Source organism: Panthera uncia, assembly GCF_023721935.1.
Source record: "Panthera uncia isolate 11264 chromosome C1 unlocalized genomic scaffold, Puncia_PCG_1.0 HiC_scaffold_4, whole genome shotgun sequence".
NCBI lineage: Eukaryota > Metazoa > Chordata > Mammalia > Carnivora > Felidae > Panthera > Panthera uncia.
In genome coordinates, this window is record NW_026057585.1 from 4,748,875 (window position 1) to 4,767,008 (window position 18,134).

General features: G+C 39.7%; 1 protein-coding gene and 1 long non-coding RNA gene across 3 annotated transcripts in view; one reads left to right on the top strand and one right to left on the bottom strand.

Moving 5' to 3' along the window:
• The window catches only part of LOC125912202 (uncharacterized), a 13,917-nt gene extending 12,984 nt beyond the window's left edge, over positions 1-933 (bottom strand). Inside the window, exons 1-2 of one of the 2 annotated variants that reach the window (XR_007454632.1) lie at positions 754-933; positions 624-672 (exon numbers count right to left, since the gene is read on the bottom strand). This is a non-coding gene — a long non-coding RNA (uncharacterized LOC125912202). Of the gene's footprint in view, positions 1-623 lie in introns of both variants that reach the window. The other variant, XR_007454631.1, reaches the window with a different exon arrangement.
• Positions 934-1,078: 145 nt separating this feature from the next.
• The window catches only part of WARS2 (tryptophanyl tRNA synthetase 2, mitochondrial), a 95,760-nt gene continuing 78,704 nt past the window's right edge, over positions 1,079-18,134 (top strand). Inside the window, exon 1 of the mRNA XM_049616484.1 lies at positions 1,079-1,206. Within this exon, the coding sequence (XP_049472441.1) occupies positions 1,117-1,206 (90 nt within the window). The 5' untranslated portion in view covers positions 1,079-1,116. The remainder of the gene's footprint in view (positions 1,207-18,134) is intronic.

Sequence of the window (18,134 nt, forward strand, 5' to 3'; positions counted from 1 at the left end):
TCATCACATTTGGAACTACTGCACACACCTCAAAATTAAAAGAAAAAAAAAAACAATTTTTAAAAAAAAAAACTTTTTTTTTTTCTTGGGTTTTTTTTTTTTTTTTTTTTTTTTTTTTGCTTTTATCCCTCCGATTCCTTCTCTGCTTATTTCTACATTACTCCAATTATGCTTGAATTTCCACCAGTACTTTGTACCACTATTAAGAGATTGTAATGGATGGTTCTAATTCACACATTTTGTTTTAACCTGTTAAGATTTCAGCTGCTTTAAGAGTACAGGCATCCTTATTCATCCCGTACCTCTCCCTATGGAAATGTGGTAATTGTCAGTACTTGTTCAAATGGATAAACACAAGAAAACACATAAAATTCTGACAAATCTCTTCCTGTTATATTTATACTGATAAGTTCTTTACCATCTGGGAGCTTTTTGAGCGCATTAGCAGAAGCAGGAGCACTGTGTTAATTCTCAAAATTTAACCCAAACACAAACAATTTCTTCTATCAGTATCACCTTCTGAAGCCTTCCCTGGACCAGGCTCAGGCACCACAATCTTAACTACCCCTCTTCCGCAATCTTGAGTGTTTGCTTCATAACACACCAGTGCATCGTTTATTTACCTGCTACTCATCAGGCCGCATAAGACAGATGTCTTTGCACCTTCGGTACCTAGCAGATGGCAGGGTTTAACAAACGTTTGTAGATGGAATGAATTAATGAGGCCACATTAAGTCTCAAAGGACCACTTACTGCGCTCTAACAGGATTGGGAAGGCCCCATTCCGAGAGAAACTTCTTAAAAGATGCCTCTGGATGGCTAGGATCCGAAAGGCAATTTATGGGCTTTCTTCCAGTCTAAAACGCTGCTACTACTGTCCCGGGAGGAAATTCTCCCACCATGAAGCCTACACAAAGACTAGAGTTTCTAGCGGAAACACTAACGCCAAGCCCCACCCCGTTCCTGTCCCCACCTGCTCTGCAAACACCCGAGTCCCGAAAGCAGCGGCACCGCGTCACGCCCGGATACATGCGCGCATGCGCAGCAAGCAAGGTAGCTGGGACTGGCTCTCTGAGCAGACGTCACACAAGCCAAGACGGCTCCGCCCCTCTCAAGATGGCGATGCGCTCAATACGGAAGGCGCGTGGGTGCTGGAGCTTCATCCGGGCACTTCATAAAGGACCCGAAGCTGCTCACGCTCCCCAGGTAACCAAAGCCGGTCTTTCTCCCGCCAGCTTCCCATCCCGCTAGATCCTTCCCGTCTCCCTTCCCTCCGTTTGCTTCTCTCTTCCTGTTTCCTCTGGAGAGCACCGAGACGGTTCTCTCCTAATATCGACAAGCCTAAGACTGCCCTCCTACTCGGAACGTGGCGACGTTGCAGGGATGTGCGATGATGTCAGGCGCCCTGATGGGAGGAGCGCGCTTCCGCCTGACCCCTGGGCCTTCGTAGAACGTGGGCCTGCAGCTGTTGCCGGGCAACGAGGAAGCGGAGTCCGCGTGAAGTCATCACACCCCAGGGCAGGTCTTTCCCAGACTGCCCGCCTTTTCAAGGTCCCCTCTTTCTATTCTTTCTATTACTGTTTCACCCTCCTTTCCCTAACAGCAAGCCGAGGGGCCAGCGCAGAAATCAGAGAGGAGGTCTTGTGAGGAATTGGGCGATGTTTTTAAATCGGAGCAGCCACTTGACGTCCTCCTTCTGGCCGTGCGGCACTTCAGTGTCAAGTGTCGGTGCGTCTTCCTCTCTGGTTCCTCCTCATTCCCCAAGTAGACTTGTATCTTGCAGGCTCTGGGAAGGAATTACAGCACGTTGCCAAAGTGCATCGTCCTGTCCTGCGCCCGGCAGCACTGCTGTTACCATTACTGTGTCGTGCTGAGAGTGTGGATACGGTTCAACCCACCCCGTCAGTGTCTGTGAATATACGCCGCATATATATACCCCTTTCACTCGTTCAGTTATTTACTTCACTCATTCAGACGTTTACTAAATGTCTTCCAAGTGCAACCTCTCGGTGGTAGGCGCTTTGCTGTACATCTCTTGGGAGGTATCTGTGGGGAAGTAGGGAGAAACTTGAGATTCTGTGATGAGATGATTTCTTGGCAGCCTTGTGTATTCGTTGTCATAATGCATAGGTGTGGATTTTGCGTGGTAACTGGTATATTGAAAGAGCATTAGACTTGAAATTAAGAAATCAAAGTCCAAGGGATTTGTCTGCCACTTGCTAGCTGTATGACACGACAAGACAAATCTCACTGGATTTTTTTTCTTTAGCAAAATGGGTAGAGGAAGGGTTGGACCCATTGACACGTTAATGTTCTTCAAAGCTTTGGAAAATCTATGGCTCCATAATTATGAAGCCAAAGTAAAGCAATTAGATAAATTATGAAAACCAAGATTTGAGTAGTCATCCCATAAACTATTAATGTTCTGTACTTAAGTTTTCTTCATTGATATGGGCCTCACAAGATTCTTTTAAGGATCAAGGATATACTGTAGCAAAACAGCTACTTAAATGTTATTTTAAATTTCAGGCAGCAGTGTTAGGTAAGAATTGATTCATAATTAGGTAAATCCATTAAATACCCCTCTCTTTGAAGTTGGAGGGTTTGATTTTGCAGAACCAGAATAGGCTGATTACTATTTTATAGCTAATAACGTGTTAAAACGTATGATACCAAAGTAACAGCCTTAGACCCAAATTTCCTCTCATTTCAAACCCAAGAAGTGAGGATGTCATGAGAAATAGAAAATCAAAGAGAAAAGGAAAGCAAGCTAGAGCCCACTAATTGCCCAGGGAATTCTAGGGCACTAAATTATTATAAATTCTAAAGAAAAAAATTCTTTCTTTTTTTAAAAATGTTTTTATCTAGGGGTGCTTGGGTGTCTCAGTGGGTTAAGCATCCAACTTTGGCTCAGGTCATGATCTCATGGTTTGTGAGTTTGAGCCCCACGTTGGGCTCTGGGCTGACAGCTCAGAGCCTGGAGCCTGCTTCGGGTTCTGTGTCTCCCTCTCTTTCTGCCCCTCCACTGCTCATGCTCTGTGTCTCCGTGTCTCAAAAATAAGTAAACATTAAAAAAATAATAATAAAAATAAAATGTTTTTATCTATTTTTGAGAGAGAGAGAGAGCATGAACAGGGGAGGGGCAGAGAGAGAGAGAGAGAGAGACAGAGGATCTAAAGCAGGCTCTGTGCTGTCTGCAGAGGATCTAAAGCAGGCTCTGTGCTGTCTGCAGAGAGCCTGATGCAAGGCTCAAACTCCCAACCATGAGATCATAACCTGAGCTGAAGTCAGACACTTAAGTGACTGAGCCACCCAGGCACCCCAAAGAAAAAATTTCTTAAACTTCTATTATTGTTCTAGTGGAATTAATGAATATGGTTATGTTAAAGTTAATCAACTGCTAAGCTAGATAGTTTCAAAATGTAGAACTTCCAGAACAGATTAGTGTTTACAAACCTTTAATTTATCTTTGAGTACTTTTATTACTTTATGATCTTATTAATTACATTTCATAGGAATTAAATGTGTAAGTGAGAGCATTTCTTTTAAAGTATAAACCTAGGGGCGCCTGGGCGGCTCAGTCGGTTAAGTGGCCGACTTCAGCTCAGGTCAAGATCTCGTGGTCCGTGAGTTTGAGCCCCGCGTCGGGCTCCGGGCTGATGGCTCAGAGCCTGGAGCCTGCTTCCGATTCTGTCTCCCTCTCTCTCTGCCCCTCCCCCATTCATGCTCTGTCTCTCTCGGTCTCAAAAATAAAATAAAACGTTAAAAAAAAAAAGTATAAACCTACATGTAACATTTAGTCATTAAATATGATGGCTTAAAAGGCCTGTTGAGAAAAGATACAAAATTGTATTCATAGTATAATTATAATATTGTTTGTAAATAAATATTTAGATAAATACACACACAAAGACTGGAAGGAAACAACCAGTCTTAACTTTTTTGTTTTGCTTTAGTCTTCCTAAATTTGGGTTAAAAGTGGCTGAAGTTTTCTTCTTTAAGCATTCTGTATTTTTCACATGTTCTAAATTGAAGATATATCACTTTTATACCCATAATAAAGTGTTAAGGCATAAATCTCCATATAAATGCATAGTCGTTAATCTCATCTGTGATATTTTAGATCTCTAAAGACCTAAAGAGATACCTGTCCCACAGTGCTATTATTAAAATGGCCTTAGAAAAGGACTACTAGAAATTTATGGCCACTTTTCCTGTATGTATCTTCTTTTTCTCTTGAAAAGCTTCCTTTGAAGTCAAAGAGATTTTTGTGAACAGATGCAGAAATATGTGAAGGAAGAATTGGATTCTTAAACCAGATGGATTAGACGTTTTTATGATATCTCATAACCTTTGTAGAAAACAGAAATTATTTTGCAACAGTATAGTTAATAGAGAATGTATTTTTATCATATGGATGAGTCTATCAAATCTACGAAATAGCCACGTTGCTTGTTATTTGGTTACACAGTTATTCCCTGAGGTGAGAGGCAGAAGTCAGGGTGGTGGGGGGTGGGGGGGCACATAGCCGATCTTTGTTGGAAACTATGACTGATAAAGTATTGTGATTCCTAGGTTGATTTACTGTTTTCTTAAAAAAGCAAAATCTTGAATAATAAGGTTGACATTGGGAAGCTTTAGTTATCTCAAAGGCAGGTTTTTGCCCCTCAAGGCTAGAGGTAGACTCAAGTTTAAAATAAAACATAGGAACCACGAATAACAGTGTTTCAAGCCATGCTCATTGTGAGCTGTCTACAATTTATGTGAAAGAGGTTTATTTTGCCAGGTGTTACCTCACAAAAAACTGTTGAAGTTTGACACGATGAGAGTAGTCACAGTCCAAGGAATGAAGATTTGACATGCTATGTTTAAATGCTGATGGCATTAGGTAAATGTAAGCCTGTCATCATTGGCCAAACACAGAATCCACACTTCTTGAAGCACTAACGAATGATTGTGTTGTACCAAGAGTGAAATATTGTTGGTTAGTAGGCCTTTGCAAGAATATTTGTAATCATTCAGTATAAAACGTCCACATTTTGTTGCAGTTGAACAACACACTTCACTGTTAGCTGTCCCAACCTGGGTCTGGCCAGTGTTAACATAATGTTCCTACAGTTAATGGCCACTGAGTTTAGCCATTGGATGAAGGAATCATGCCTACAAAAAAAAAAAAAAAAAGGCAATGTATTAAATTAGTGATCTTGTATTTAGTTCTCACGACTAGGCTTTTTAATTTTTTTTTAATCTTTATTTTATTTTTGAGAGAGAGACAGTGTGAGCAGGGGGGGAGCAGAGAGAGAGGGAGACACGGAATCCAAAGCAGGCTCCAGGCTCCGAGCTGTCAGCACAGAGCCGGATGCGGGGCTTGCACCCCTGAACTGTGAGATCATGACCTGAGCTGAAGTCAGACACTCAACCGACTGAGCCACCCAGGCGCCCCTCGACTAGGCTTTTTAAACAATTGTTCTTTTTTTTTTTTTTAATTTTTTCATTTTATAATAATTTCAGATTTACCAAGTTGCAATAGTAGTACTTAGTATTCCTGTACACCCTTCACCAGGCCTCCTTTTACATGATCATGACACAGTGATTAGAGCCAAGATATTAATTTGGTACAATAGTAGCTAAAGACCTATTTCAAATTTCACCCGTTTTTCCACGAGTCTCTTACTGGTCCAGGATCAAATCCAGGATCCCATATTTAGTTGTCGTGTCCCCTCCAATTTATGGCACTTCCTCAGTCTTTCATGACCCTGGCATTTTTGAAGAGAATTGATCAGTTATTTTCTAGAATGTCTCTGAATTTGGGTTTGTCTGATGTTTTCTCATGATTGGGTTGTGGATTTTGGCAAGAAGACCACAGAAGAGATACTGTTCATAACAAGGCTTTAAGGCAGGTTTATTTTAAATCATGAGGAAACAGACTTTAGTTAAGTAACTTGCCTGATGTCACACTGCTAATTAATTGTGGAATTAAGATGCTAGAATTTACTATTGGGATTTCATTCCATATTTTTCCATTAATATTTGTTACTGTAGGTTTCTGTGATCTTAATGAGATTCAAATGTGGTGATATTCCCAGTGACTTTTCCCTTAGCTTTTCTCTGCCACGTCTTGTCCATCCAACTTGCAACAAGAGCTAATCAGCCTGGAGAGCTACCAGGAGCTTCCATAGCCATTATTTTGTAAAACAGTAACTGGGCTGGTTTGATGGGGCTTCTTCATCTCTCTGTGCTTTTCTCCAGTGGTGTTACAGGGACCCACTCTAAAGCCCCTTTCAAGTTCAATCAGCTTATGACTCCATTCGCTTAAAATCCTCTTTAGATTGGTTTTCCTTGTGAACTGACTTAGCTTATTAGAAATAATAATTTTCAAAAATACATTGGAGTAGATAATGAAAACTACCGATGGTCACTGATGAAAATATAGAGGAGGAACAGTGAGTAAATGCTGAGGATTTTTGCTAGCAACTCTTATGACATCCACAGCTGGGAAATGCTAAGGAGAGTAAGGCTGAGATCCTTTGTCGGGATATCGGCTGCATGGCTGCAGGCTACAGAAGTGTCTGCAGAGGCTTACACAAATATATGTGTGTGTGTATATATATATGTATATAGATGTATATATATGTGTGTGTGTATATATATATATATATATATATATTTTTTTTTTAAGCCTATGTACATCCATAACCCAGTCTTTCAGAAAAGGAACTAACATTCAGCTAGCGTCTTCTATGTGCTAAGGCCCTGTGTTGTGTGCTCTACACACTTTACCTTATTTTCTTCTCACAATTATGGAAATATTATTCTACCCATTTCATGCAAGAGGAAACTAAAGTTCTGAAAGGTTAGATAACTTTCCCAAGCCTAGTAAATGGGTGTGCCGGGATTCAGACTCAGCCTTGCCTGTGCTTTTTCCACTTTGATGAGTATTTTTTCATCAAATAAAATCTTACATCAATCCCTGTTAGATAAAACATAAAAGCCGAGCTGTTCCTGTTTCAGGAATAGAGGAGTAGCTGGAGCCCTGCTTGTGCGACCTCACTGCCCCTCCCCACTCCTCCCACCTGCCGCCCACCAACAGAGGCCCCTGAGATGGTGCCACACAATCTTCAATGTCGTATGATGAAATTTGAAAAACACTTCATCTTCCTAACATGTCCGAGTAAGTTTGTTGGCTGATGACCACATATGATGGATGAATTATGTTTTAGGAGCTACCCTGTAAAGAAGTAGTTTGAGAGTATTCCCTTTGATATGTATGTATTTTATCAATAAAATGCAACATAGGTTCTATTATCTTTTTTTAAAGTTTTATTTAAGTAATCTCTACACCCAACGTAGGGCTCGAACTCATGATCCTGAGGTCTAGAGTTGAATGCTCTTCCGACTGGGCCAGCCCCCTATTTATCTTAGGCTATACAAGTACTCAAATTAATAGTAGTCAATTTTCCTTCTTTCCTGCTCTCCTTCCTTCTTTCTTTCTCAACATAGCTGACTTCTGCTGATCTTTCTGCACAAAGATGGTTCTATGGATTCTCTCTCAGTCACTATTATAACCAACCCGGCCTCTCGCCTCCTCATAAAGAACATTTAACCAGTTCTGCTCTTGATTCCATTCCACCACTCAGGGTTCAGGAATTTCCCTTCTAGAGACTGCAACATGAGGCCTAAGGCTTCTTCTTGAATTTCCACAGGAGCAATTTCCTCATTTAGGGTGGGAGCTTATCTGCCCATGTGAGACACTAGATACAAAGAGGTAATTTATAGGCACAGAGGTGCTACGTTGACTCCAGCTTGACTTAATTTAACGCTGCTGGAGCATTTACTGTTTTCCCTATATATCATTTCTTAGCAATACTCTATCTTTTATTCCTAGTCAGAGGCGTAGCACTTGGTCTTAACTTCCCTGCCTACTGAATGAATCAAGGTCATATCAATATCTTCACACCACCCTGACATCTAAGTTCCATTGGGCCTCTAAACCGTTTATCAAAATTCATCTACAGCTTTCTTTTTTCATGGCACACAGTCATCCCTGCATCTCTTGAACCTACTTCTGGTTGGCTAAGGAACTGCCTTTTGACTGCCCCTTTGTCTCCTGAACAGCGGAATTAAGCCAGCTGATTTCTCACCCATGGGGATTCTCACAACTTCTGCTTCTCAATCCCTTGCCCTCTAGGCCAGGACACCAACTAGTGTGCAGGTTGCATTCCTTTGCTGGTGACACATTACAGTGCCAGGCAATGCCACTGTGGATAGAGCCCTGAATGAATGACCTAGGTTACACTGCTTATTGTCCCAGGTCTTTAGGACAGTAGTTGCAGATTTTTCATCAAGGTATTTAAAAGCATAAAATAAAATAACAAATCTCACCTTGTAGTACATTTTCAAATGGAATCTGTTATTTTCACTGATAAAAATATCATTTTGTAATATAGCACTTTGTAGTTTCCAAAATGCTTCATATATTCTCATTTAATCTTGAGTACAACATACCAAGTTTCACTATTTAGTCATCTAAAATTTTTACTCACTGATTAAATTTTCATTATGTCTTCCCATTTTTTTTAACCAGTTTTCTAAGGGTGATGAATAAGTGAATATCAGTATTCTTTTTGTTTTTTATTTTATAAATGTTTATTTTTGAGAAAGAGAGACAGAGCGTGAGTGTGGGAGGGACAGAGAGAGAGGGAGACACAGAATCTGAAGCAGGCTCCAGGTTCTGAGCTGTCAGCATAGAGCCCGATGCGGGGCTTGAACCCACGAACTGTGAGATCATGACCTGAGCTGAAGTCAGACGCTTAACTGACTGAGCTACCCAGGAGTCCCTAATATCAGTATTCTTTAAAGTTTTAGTTCACTGGATGTTATTTTCGTATTTGTATTAAAATCAGTTTAGTATTTAAGTTATTTTGGGGCCCTGGTCTGATAGGACTATGATCATTTTGGTTATTATAAACATGATGATGATGGAGGAGGTAGAACTAGCAAACATTTATTGGATGCTTACTATGTGCCAGGCATGATTTGACATGTGTTAGCGTATTAAATCTTCACAACCCAATGAGGTTTGTGCTAATATAAGCCACATTTTATAGATGAGAATAGTAAGAGGTTAAATAACTCACCCAAGGTCACATAGCTAGCAAGTGTTAGGGCCAAGATATAAACCCTGGTAGCCTGATTCCAAACTCTGTTCGTTAACTGCTAAATTCTAAAACACATTGCCCGTGATAACTGTCTTGACTTTTAAATTTGTTCCATGAAAGCCACTGATATGTATCTTGCCATGGTGACATGCAGAGTAGAAATTATAAATCATCCCTTGTTGTCACTGTTCCTACACTCTTGTTTGGCTCCATGAGTTATGAAGAAGGAGCAAAGCTGTCTTGTAAATTTATCTCCATGTCTCTATTTGGCTATTGCCACTAGGATTACCCTGTGTAAAATAAGGGCTTTAAACGCATGAGTCCCAAGGTGCATGTAGGAAGTTCTGTTTATACACAGTCTATAGCTAAAAGGTCAACCTGTGCACAGCCCTGCAGGCAGAGGGGAGGTGGTGAGTGCTGAAGCTGATGGATGACCAAGGGGCCACTATCTAGGGTTTGTTGGGATTTATGGCGAGAGTACTTTCTTCAAAAGTAGCAGAGGTGCAAAGTGGGAAGATGGGAGAGGTGAAAGTAATTAGTGTTGTGTGGGCCATTTCTGCAAGTGATAAGGAAGAATTTTATTCCAAAGGATCCTTATTCCAAGGAGCTCCTAAAAGGGGCTCTAATTCACTAATTGAATTAAAGTGAATCATTTCCAATTAGTACCTTAATTAGGGTGCTGTTGAGGCTTTAAAATGAGCAAAATTGAACAGAATTTACTTTATACACCAAAGGGCTCCTCGTGGCCTTTTCCTTATACTCCACATGAACAGAGACTGCATGGGCTATTCTACTTTATGTTCATTCAGCCCCACCTTTTACTCTCTATGTTACCTTGGGCCCCTTTTGGGAACCAGGAGAATGTAATGGAAAAGGGATATGGAGCTGTTTACTCAAATCCCTGATTTAGATTCCTGTCCTCCCATGGGGAGAATGGGCTAAGTAGCCAATTCATAAATTTTCTGCAAGAGACAAGAGGTGTCTTGAGCTGGGGCTAAGTGTGCAGGACGAAGGTGGAGTCTCAAGGGAGATGTTAAGAACCAGACTGTGGAGCCCGTGCCAGTTCTGGGGAGAGAGCCAGGTTGCCCCTCCATGGATACTAGTTACCTGGCCATCTTGGTTGTGAAGGAAGATCCTTCTCTGTAGGCAGGCAACTTTGGCTTCTCCAATGGCTGGCAACTTTTCAGCCACCCCCATGCTATCAAGCTGTGAAACTCTGTAACCTAGAGAAGCAAATGTCTAGAGAATAAGCAGTCACATGAACAGTATCCTTGTCATTTTAATTTACTGGCCCCTTCCTAAGAGGAAGTGTGGTAAAGCAAAAGGGACATGACTTTTGGGATCAATTAGGCCTGGTTGTACTAACTTTGTGATGCCAGGCAAATATTTGACCTAACTAAACTTTAGTTTTCTCATTTGTAAGTTATTCATAATAATGCCTTGTAGGAATTTATGTGGATTCAAGATTTTGTATGTATACATATATATACATATATATGTGTATATATATATATATGTATAAAATACACATATATATGTATATGTATATATACATGTATATATATGTATATATGTGTGTGTGTGTGTGTGTGTGTGTATATATATATATATATATATTCCTTATATATATTTCTTTTGCTACTGCACAGCATCTAGTGGGTCCTCCATGCTGGATGATGATTATTTCTTCAATAACATTTAAGTCTACTCAGTGAACTTTTCTCTCCTCTACCCTTATCAATCTTAATAATCCTTTGATTCCCCCATCACCACACTTTCTTGCCCTTCCATCCTGTCCCCGCCCCAACAAAATTAGTCTGACCGGATTAATCTCCTTAAAGCAGCACTCTAATTATGCATTTTCCCTTGCTCAGCAACCTTTGAGGCCTCTTGTGAAGTTTAGTCTCCTTAGAGTTCCACATTCAAGACCTTCCCTAGTCCAGATCCAAAACACTTCTCTAGGTCTTTGCTGTCTTGCATGGATCCTTTGCCTTGGAGTTCATAGAATTTCCAAGTTTGTTCAGAGCTTTTCCCTTTTACTTATTTGTTAATGCCATTGTCTCTTCTTGGAAAGGCCTTTCTTTCCATTCTTATTTGTCTATATTCCACCATTCTTTAAAAATGAAAAAAACCCACAAAATTCCAGACTTCAAGTTATAGTACAAAGCTATAGTGATGAAAGCAGTATGGTAATGGCCCAAAACAGACACATAGATCAATGGAACAGAATAGAAAACCCAGGAATGAATCTGCAACTATATGATCAATAAATCTTCGACAAAGCAGTAAAGAATATCCAGTGGGAAAAAAGATAGTCTCTTCAACAGATGGTGTTGGGAAAACTGGACAGCAACATGCAAAAGAATAAAACTAAACCACTTTCTTACACCATACGCAAAAATAAATTCAAAATGCATTGAAGAGCTGAATGTGAGACCTGAAACCATAAAATCCTAGAGGAGAACACAGGCAGTAAACTCTTTGACATCGGCTGTAGTGATTTTTTTTCTGGATATGTCTCCTGAGGCAAAGGAAACAAAAGCAAAAATAAACTATTGGGACTAAATCAAAATAAAAATCTTGTACACGCAAAGGAAACAATCAACAAAATGAAAGGCAACCTTCGGATGGGAGAAGATATTTGCAAATGATGTAACTGATAAAGGTTCATATCCAAAATATATAAACAACTTATCAAATTGAACACCCCAAAAAATAAATAATCCAAGTAACCAATTGAGCCACCCAGGCACCCCTTCAGCCCATTTTTTAAGTGTCTGACTGTTGATTTCCATTCAAGTCATGATCTCGTGGCTGAGAGATCAGGCCCCATGTCAGGCTCCAAGGTGGGTGTGGAGCCTGCCTGAGAGTGTCTCTCTCTCTCTCTCTCACTCTCTCTCTCTCTCTCTCTCTTTCTCTCTGCCCTTCCCCTGCTTGTGTGGGTGCCCTCACCCTCTCTCTCAAAAAAAAAGGGGGGGGGGGGCAGAAGACCTGAGCAGACATTTCCCCAAAGAAGACATATAGATGGCCAACAAACACATGAAAAGATGTTCAACATCACTCATAATCAGGGAAATATAAATCAAAACTGCAATGAGATACCATCTCACAACTGTCAAAATGAGTAAACAATACAAGAAACAACAGGTGTTGGCAAGGATGTAGAGAAAAGAGTACCCTCCTACACTGTTGGTAGGAATGCAAACTGGTGCAGCGACTGTGGAAAACAGTATGGAGGTTCCTCAAAAAGTTAAATTTAGCAATTGCACTACTAGGTATTTACCCAAAGAATACAAAAACACAAAATCAGAGGGATACATGCACCCTAATGTTTATAGCAGCATTATCTACAATAGCCAAACTATGGAAACGGCTTGCATGTCCATCAACTGATGAATAGATAAACAAGATGTGGTGTATATATGCTGATGGAATATTCCTCAACCATAAAAAAGAATGAAATCTTGCCATCTGCAGTGACGGATGGAGCTGGAGAGCATTATGCTAAACAAGTCAGTCCGAGAAAGACAAATATATGATTTCACTTATGTGGAGTTTAAGAAATAAAACAAATGAGCAAAGGGGAAAAAAAAAGAGATGCAAACCAAGAAACAGAGTAAACTATAGAGAACCAACTGATGGTTACCAAGGGGAGATTGGTGGGGGGATGGTTAAAATAGGTAAACAGGATTAATGAGTGCAGTTGCTGTGATGAGCACCGGGTATTGTATGGAAGTGGTGAATCACTGTTTTGTACACCTGAATCTATTACACAGTATGTTAGCTAACTGGAACTTACAACAACAACAACAGAATATATATACTTGTTCCAGAAAACTTTGTTCTGAAGCTGGAAATGATTGCTTCCATTTTTAAGTTTTATAGGACTTTATACCTTCCTTATAGAAATTAACACATCCTTCCTTATATTCTCTGCTTATAGACATTTGCTTTAGGACAGATGGAGAGCATGCTCTTTTTTTATTTAGACCTTTTATGAGCGCTCCAGCAAGAAATGGCTTATAATTAATACCAGGATTCCACAGGTGCAGCCTTAGGCTGCCACTCAGCAGACAGATTTTACCAGAATGGATTTTACCATTCATGGAGGCCACCACCAGTCATAAAAGCTGGGAGGGAAGGATTCTTCCTGTTGAGACTTGGCTATGATAACTGTATGTGTGAGAAAATGAGTTATTACTTAAATCCTTGGCATAATAATTCCTGTAGCAGAAAGAGCTCAGTAAGTTTTTAAGTGAATGAGTTCAGTGAAAAATAAAGCCAAGGAGGTAAGACAAGAGAAAGTGCATACCATTGGCATTTAGTATACTGTTGAATTTAAACCATACGTTTCTGTATATATTTTTATGTATTTCAGAAGATGTTCAGTGTTTGCTGCAGTTACTAAGTGATCTTACTATTGTCCTAAGTATCCAGATATTTATAAGTGATTGGAAGGTAATACCAATTTTATTTCAATGATTTTCCAAGAAGACTAATTTTCAACTTGTTCCTATAACTGATTTTATTGCCTCTCTAGCTCTAAATTTATTTTTCATAGGCATAGCTAATTACACTGCAGTTTGCTACTTTTGCGTATCATATTAAAGTTTATTACTTTTGTCTGTAGGAAAATATAGACATACTCAGGATTAAGATGAGAAGATTTTATTTTGAGCATGGTTTTACCTTAGAAGACTGTCTGGTTCAACAAATGTGCTATATTATCTATACAACTGATGTTACATTTTTTTAACTGTTATAAATCAAGAGTATGCTTTCTGCAACTCATGAAGGAAATAAGCAGCTCATTTATCATATCAGCATTGCATTGCATTTTTTTCTTAATTGTCCATCTTAAGTCCCTTTAAAGCAACCTGTCACACTATGCCTGGTACCTTTGCTCTATAGATCTTGGTATGCTCTACATAGATAAACAGCCTTAGGTCCTACTGCACTGTTACACTGTGTAGACAGTGAGGCCACTTGTAAGCTTCCAATCTAATGCTGTTTTATTTTTCTTTGCTTCATAGTAAGAATACAGCAGTGTGATCCAAGCAGAATTTAAGTCTATATTACAAAGAACTTATATTTTCTTCTTTTCAAAGTGGCCAGTGGCATTTTAGTAGTTTTATTGTTATATGTGTTACTAATTTATCATTTAGATGTTTTATAAAACCTTAAATCATCCCAGCATAATCACAGAATGTCATGTCTGTTAAAAGGGGTTGGTTTGCAGCATCTTCCAGATAAGTCTGTGACTACAGTGGCCAGATATCTTGTTAAATCAGGGACCAGTTATACCCCTAAATCTTTAAAATGTCTTGCAGATTCCAATGTTTCAGTATCCACATGATATCTCCCGCATTGTTTTTCACATTCTAAAATGGAACAGAAATTTTTTAGCAGACCATGTGTCCTTAATTTTGATTGGGAATATATTAACATAACTATGACTCGACTAGAGATCCAGCTTATGCTCTAGTCTTTATTTTTCTGTCTAAATGGCAGGGTTTGGGGTCAGACTTCCATGATACCTGTCTTCTTGAAAGCCAAATGCCCACCTTTACATTTAGAGATAGGGTCGTCTAGCTTCCATTTGGACCACATGTTAGAAGGGATGGGGAGAGAAAGGAGTGGATCTTCAGAAAGGAATGACAAAGCCATGACTACTGATAGGATTACTGCCAGCTGACTAGCACTTAAATTTCTGTCTTTTGTGAAATCATCAAGAAAAGCATGTAAAGTGGGAAAAATAATTTTTAAAAATCACAGGTTTTTAACCCTACATAGGCTCAAACTCTAGGAGAGAGCCAAAAGTTGATGAATCTAAAAAAAGAAACAGTGATGGGAGAACAATCACTGGAGTGTAAGTGTGGACCTAAGGATTTTAAAGAGGTAGAGAATTTCAAAGATAGTGAAGAGCACGATAGTGGTAAGGTATGATAAAGACTAAAAATGATCCATTGGTTTGTACAGTTGGTATGTCACTAAAGATATTAGCAACAACAGCTTTAGAAGAGTTATTGGTGCGGAAGATTAATTACTGGGAGACAAAAGGTGGGGAAATGAGGACTGCTGTTTTGAGGAGGCTGACTGAGAAGTGTCAGAGACGGGGAAGAGAGCTGTGAAGAATGATCGACAAAAGCAAAGTTTTTGGTGGTAGGATCTTTTAGGATAGAAGAGACTTGAGTATGATTAGAGGAGTCAGTAAAGATGGAGAGGTTGAAGATAAAGGAAAGAGATGGAAAGAAACAAAAGAAATGTAATCTGGAGCAAATGACTAAACACTGGGAGAGATCAACCCTGAGACTGGGGGAAAGATGGCTGTGTGTCTAGATTAGTTGGCTGCAAATGGGATGAGAAATCCAGGAACTCCAAAACCTGTTGGATATAATTCTCCCAAGGGGCTTACGACCTGAAAAGATGGTATCGCGTAGTGGTTTAGCATATGGCATCTACAGTCTGGCAGGGTTCAATCCAAGTTCTTCCACTTGATAACTGGATGTCCATGGGCAAATTACTGAACCTCTCTATCTCATTTTCTTCATCTGTATGATGGATTAAAAGTTAAAAACTTGAACTCTGTGGCCAAACTGCCAGGGTTCAGAGCTAGTAAGCTCAACCACTGAAATCCCTAACTAGCATTATGTGTTGGGCAAGTCACTTAACCTTTCTGTGCCTTAACTCTTCATCTGTAGAACAGGGTCAATAATAGTATCTACCTCAGAGAACTACTGTGAGGATTAAGTGAGTTAATATTTAGACGTATCTAGAACAGTACCAGGCACATTGTAAGAGCTATGTAAGTTTAAAAAAAGGATTCAATTAGCAGTGTTGAGAGTTGAGGCCCTAAATGAGATGAGAAACCATAAATTAGATTTATAGCTAGATTCTGCATTGTTTTTGAGATTTTTCACCAAAGTGCATAGCCACCAAGGTGTATAAATGAAGAACAGCTCTCTAGCCTTGATCTGGGATTGGTGTTTTTATGTGGCTGTTGAGACATAATAGCAAAGGGAGTTGGGTTGCAAATGAGAGCAGTCTGAGTGATTGACCTTGGGGCCAGGCTGGGGAGGGGTGGGGAGGAGATAGACAGGGACTGCTGCACCAAGAAAAAATGGAATAATCGGAGGCCTTGATTCCTAAATGAGCTTGGGGAGCAGGTATAGTGGAAATAAAAGCATGAAAGGGTTGACGGATGGTTTTAGACTGAGTTGAATATTGACATTTATGATTTCAGAAATGGAGGAATCATGGGTGATGTCAAGGTCCAGTGGCTGACCATGGGAATAGGTGGTTGAAGTTAGAAAGACTAAAGGAGTATATTGAATGCTAGTGTATTTCACGGGTAGTGTACCTTGAACTCTCTTGGATGATGGAAATTAAGGAAGAAAGAGAGCCAGCTTCCTAAGCCTTTAATTGATTTAGGAGAGTATTCAAGAGGTGGGAACATAACAACAAAGGGCTGAATAAGTGTAAACAATTATTCTCCAATTTTTGTAGCCATGTAAGAGATTTTGACACATTTATAACCAATGTCTCCTGAACTATTAAAAGACTGTTCAATGGAATATTATTTGGATTTGTCACCTGGTGAACTATGTCCTCATCTCTAATTCATGGGAATAATAAAGTCATGAATTTTTTTTTAATGTTTACTTATTTTTGAGAGAGAGAGACAGGGCATTAGTGGCGGAAAGGCAGAGAGAGAGGGGGAGACACAGAATCCAAAGCAGGCTTCAGGCTCTGAGCTGTCAGCACAGAGCCCGACGTGGGGCTCGTGGGGACCGCGAGATCATGGCCTGAGCTGAAGTCGTACGCTTAACCCACTGAGCCACTCAGGCGCCCAGGTCATGAATATTTGATTTGTATTGATGTATTCAACAAATATTGAATATTTGTTATGTGCTAGGTGTTGGAGATAGACCATTGAAAAACATCGACAAAAATCTTACATTTCAGAGGCAGAAACAAATAAAAAGAAGTAATTAAAATATATAATATGTTATATGATATTAAGTGATATGGAAAAAATAAAGCAGGGATAGGGGATGGTAACTGCAGTTTTAGATTAAGTGAAGGCTAATCAGTGAAGGCTTCCAAAAAGGCATCATTTGAGGAAAGACCTGAAGGTGGTGAGAATATGTACAGACTGGATATGTGGGGGAAGAACATGCCAGGTGGAGGAAATAAGAATTGAAAAAGTCTAATCTAGCATGTTTGAAGACCAGCAAGGAGGCTAGTATGGCTGAAGAAGAGTGGGCATTTCCTTTGTTTAACAAATATTATGCAATACTTACTTACTATGTGTTGGGTACTACTCTAAATACTTTGCCAATATTAAGTCTTTTAATTCTCGTAACAACCCTATATAAACCCAGTGCTGGTGCTAACAGATGAGGATCTGTAAGACAGATGTTAAGTAACTTGTCACAGGAACAACAAAATGCACAGACCTAAAAAGGGGAGGGGGCAAGGGTTCTAACCTTGGGTTTAATTATGCTGCCCAATATGGTAGTAGGACATGAAGTCAGGTGACTAATAGAAAAGTGGAAGTGGAGGATTCAGTTGTACAGCACCTCAAAAGCAATTGTAAAGACTTTGTCTTTTACATGGGTTGGGTTGGAAAGCCATTGGAAGGCTTTTGTTTAGAGGACTGATATGATCTGATGAAGGTTTAAAGCTTACTCTGGTTGTCATGTTAAAAATAGAATGCAGAGGAGCAAGGATAGAAGCAAGGAGATGAGTTAAGAGGCTAGTACAGGATGCATGCAAGAGATGATGATGGCTCAGACTTGGGTGAGTGGTACAAATTGGCTTCACGAGAAGTGGTCAGATTCTGGATATTTATTTTAAAGGAGGTAACGCCAGTAAGATTTTCTGATTCGATATAGGATGAAAGAAAGAAAAGAGTCAAGATTGATTCCAAGGCTTTTGGCCAGAGCACCTGGAAGAATGAATTTGCCACTTAAA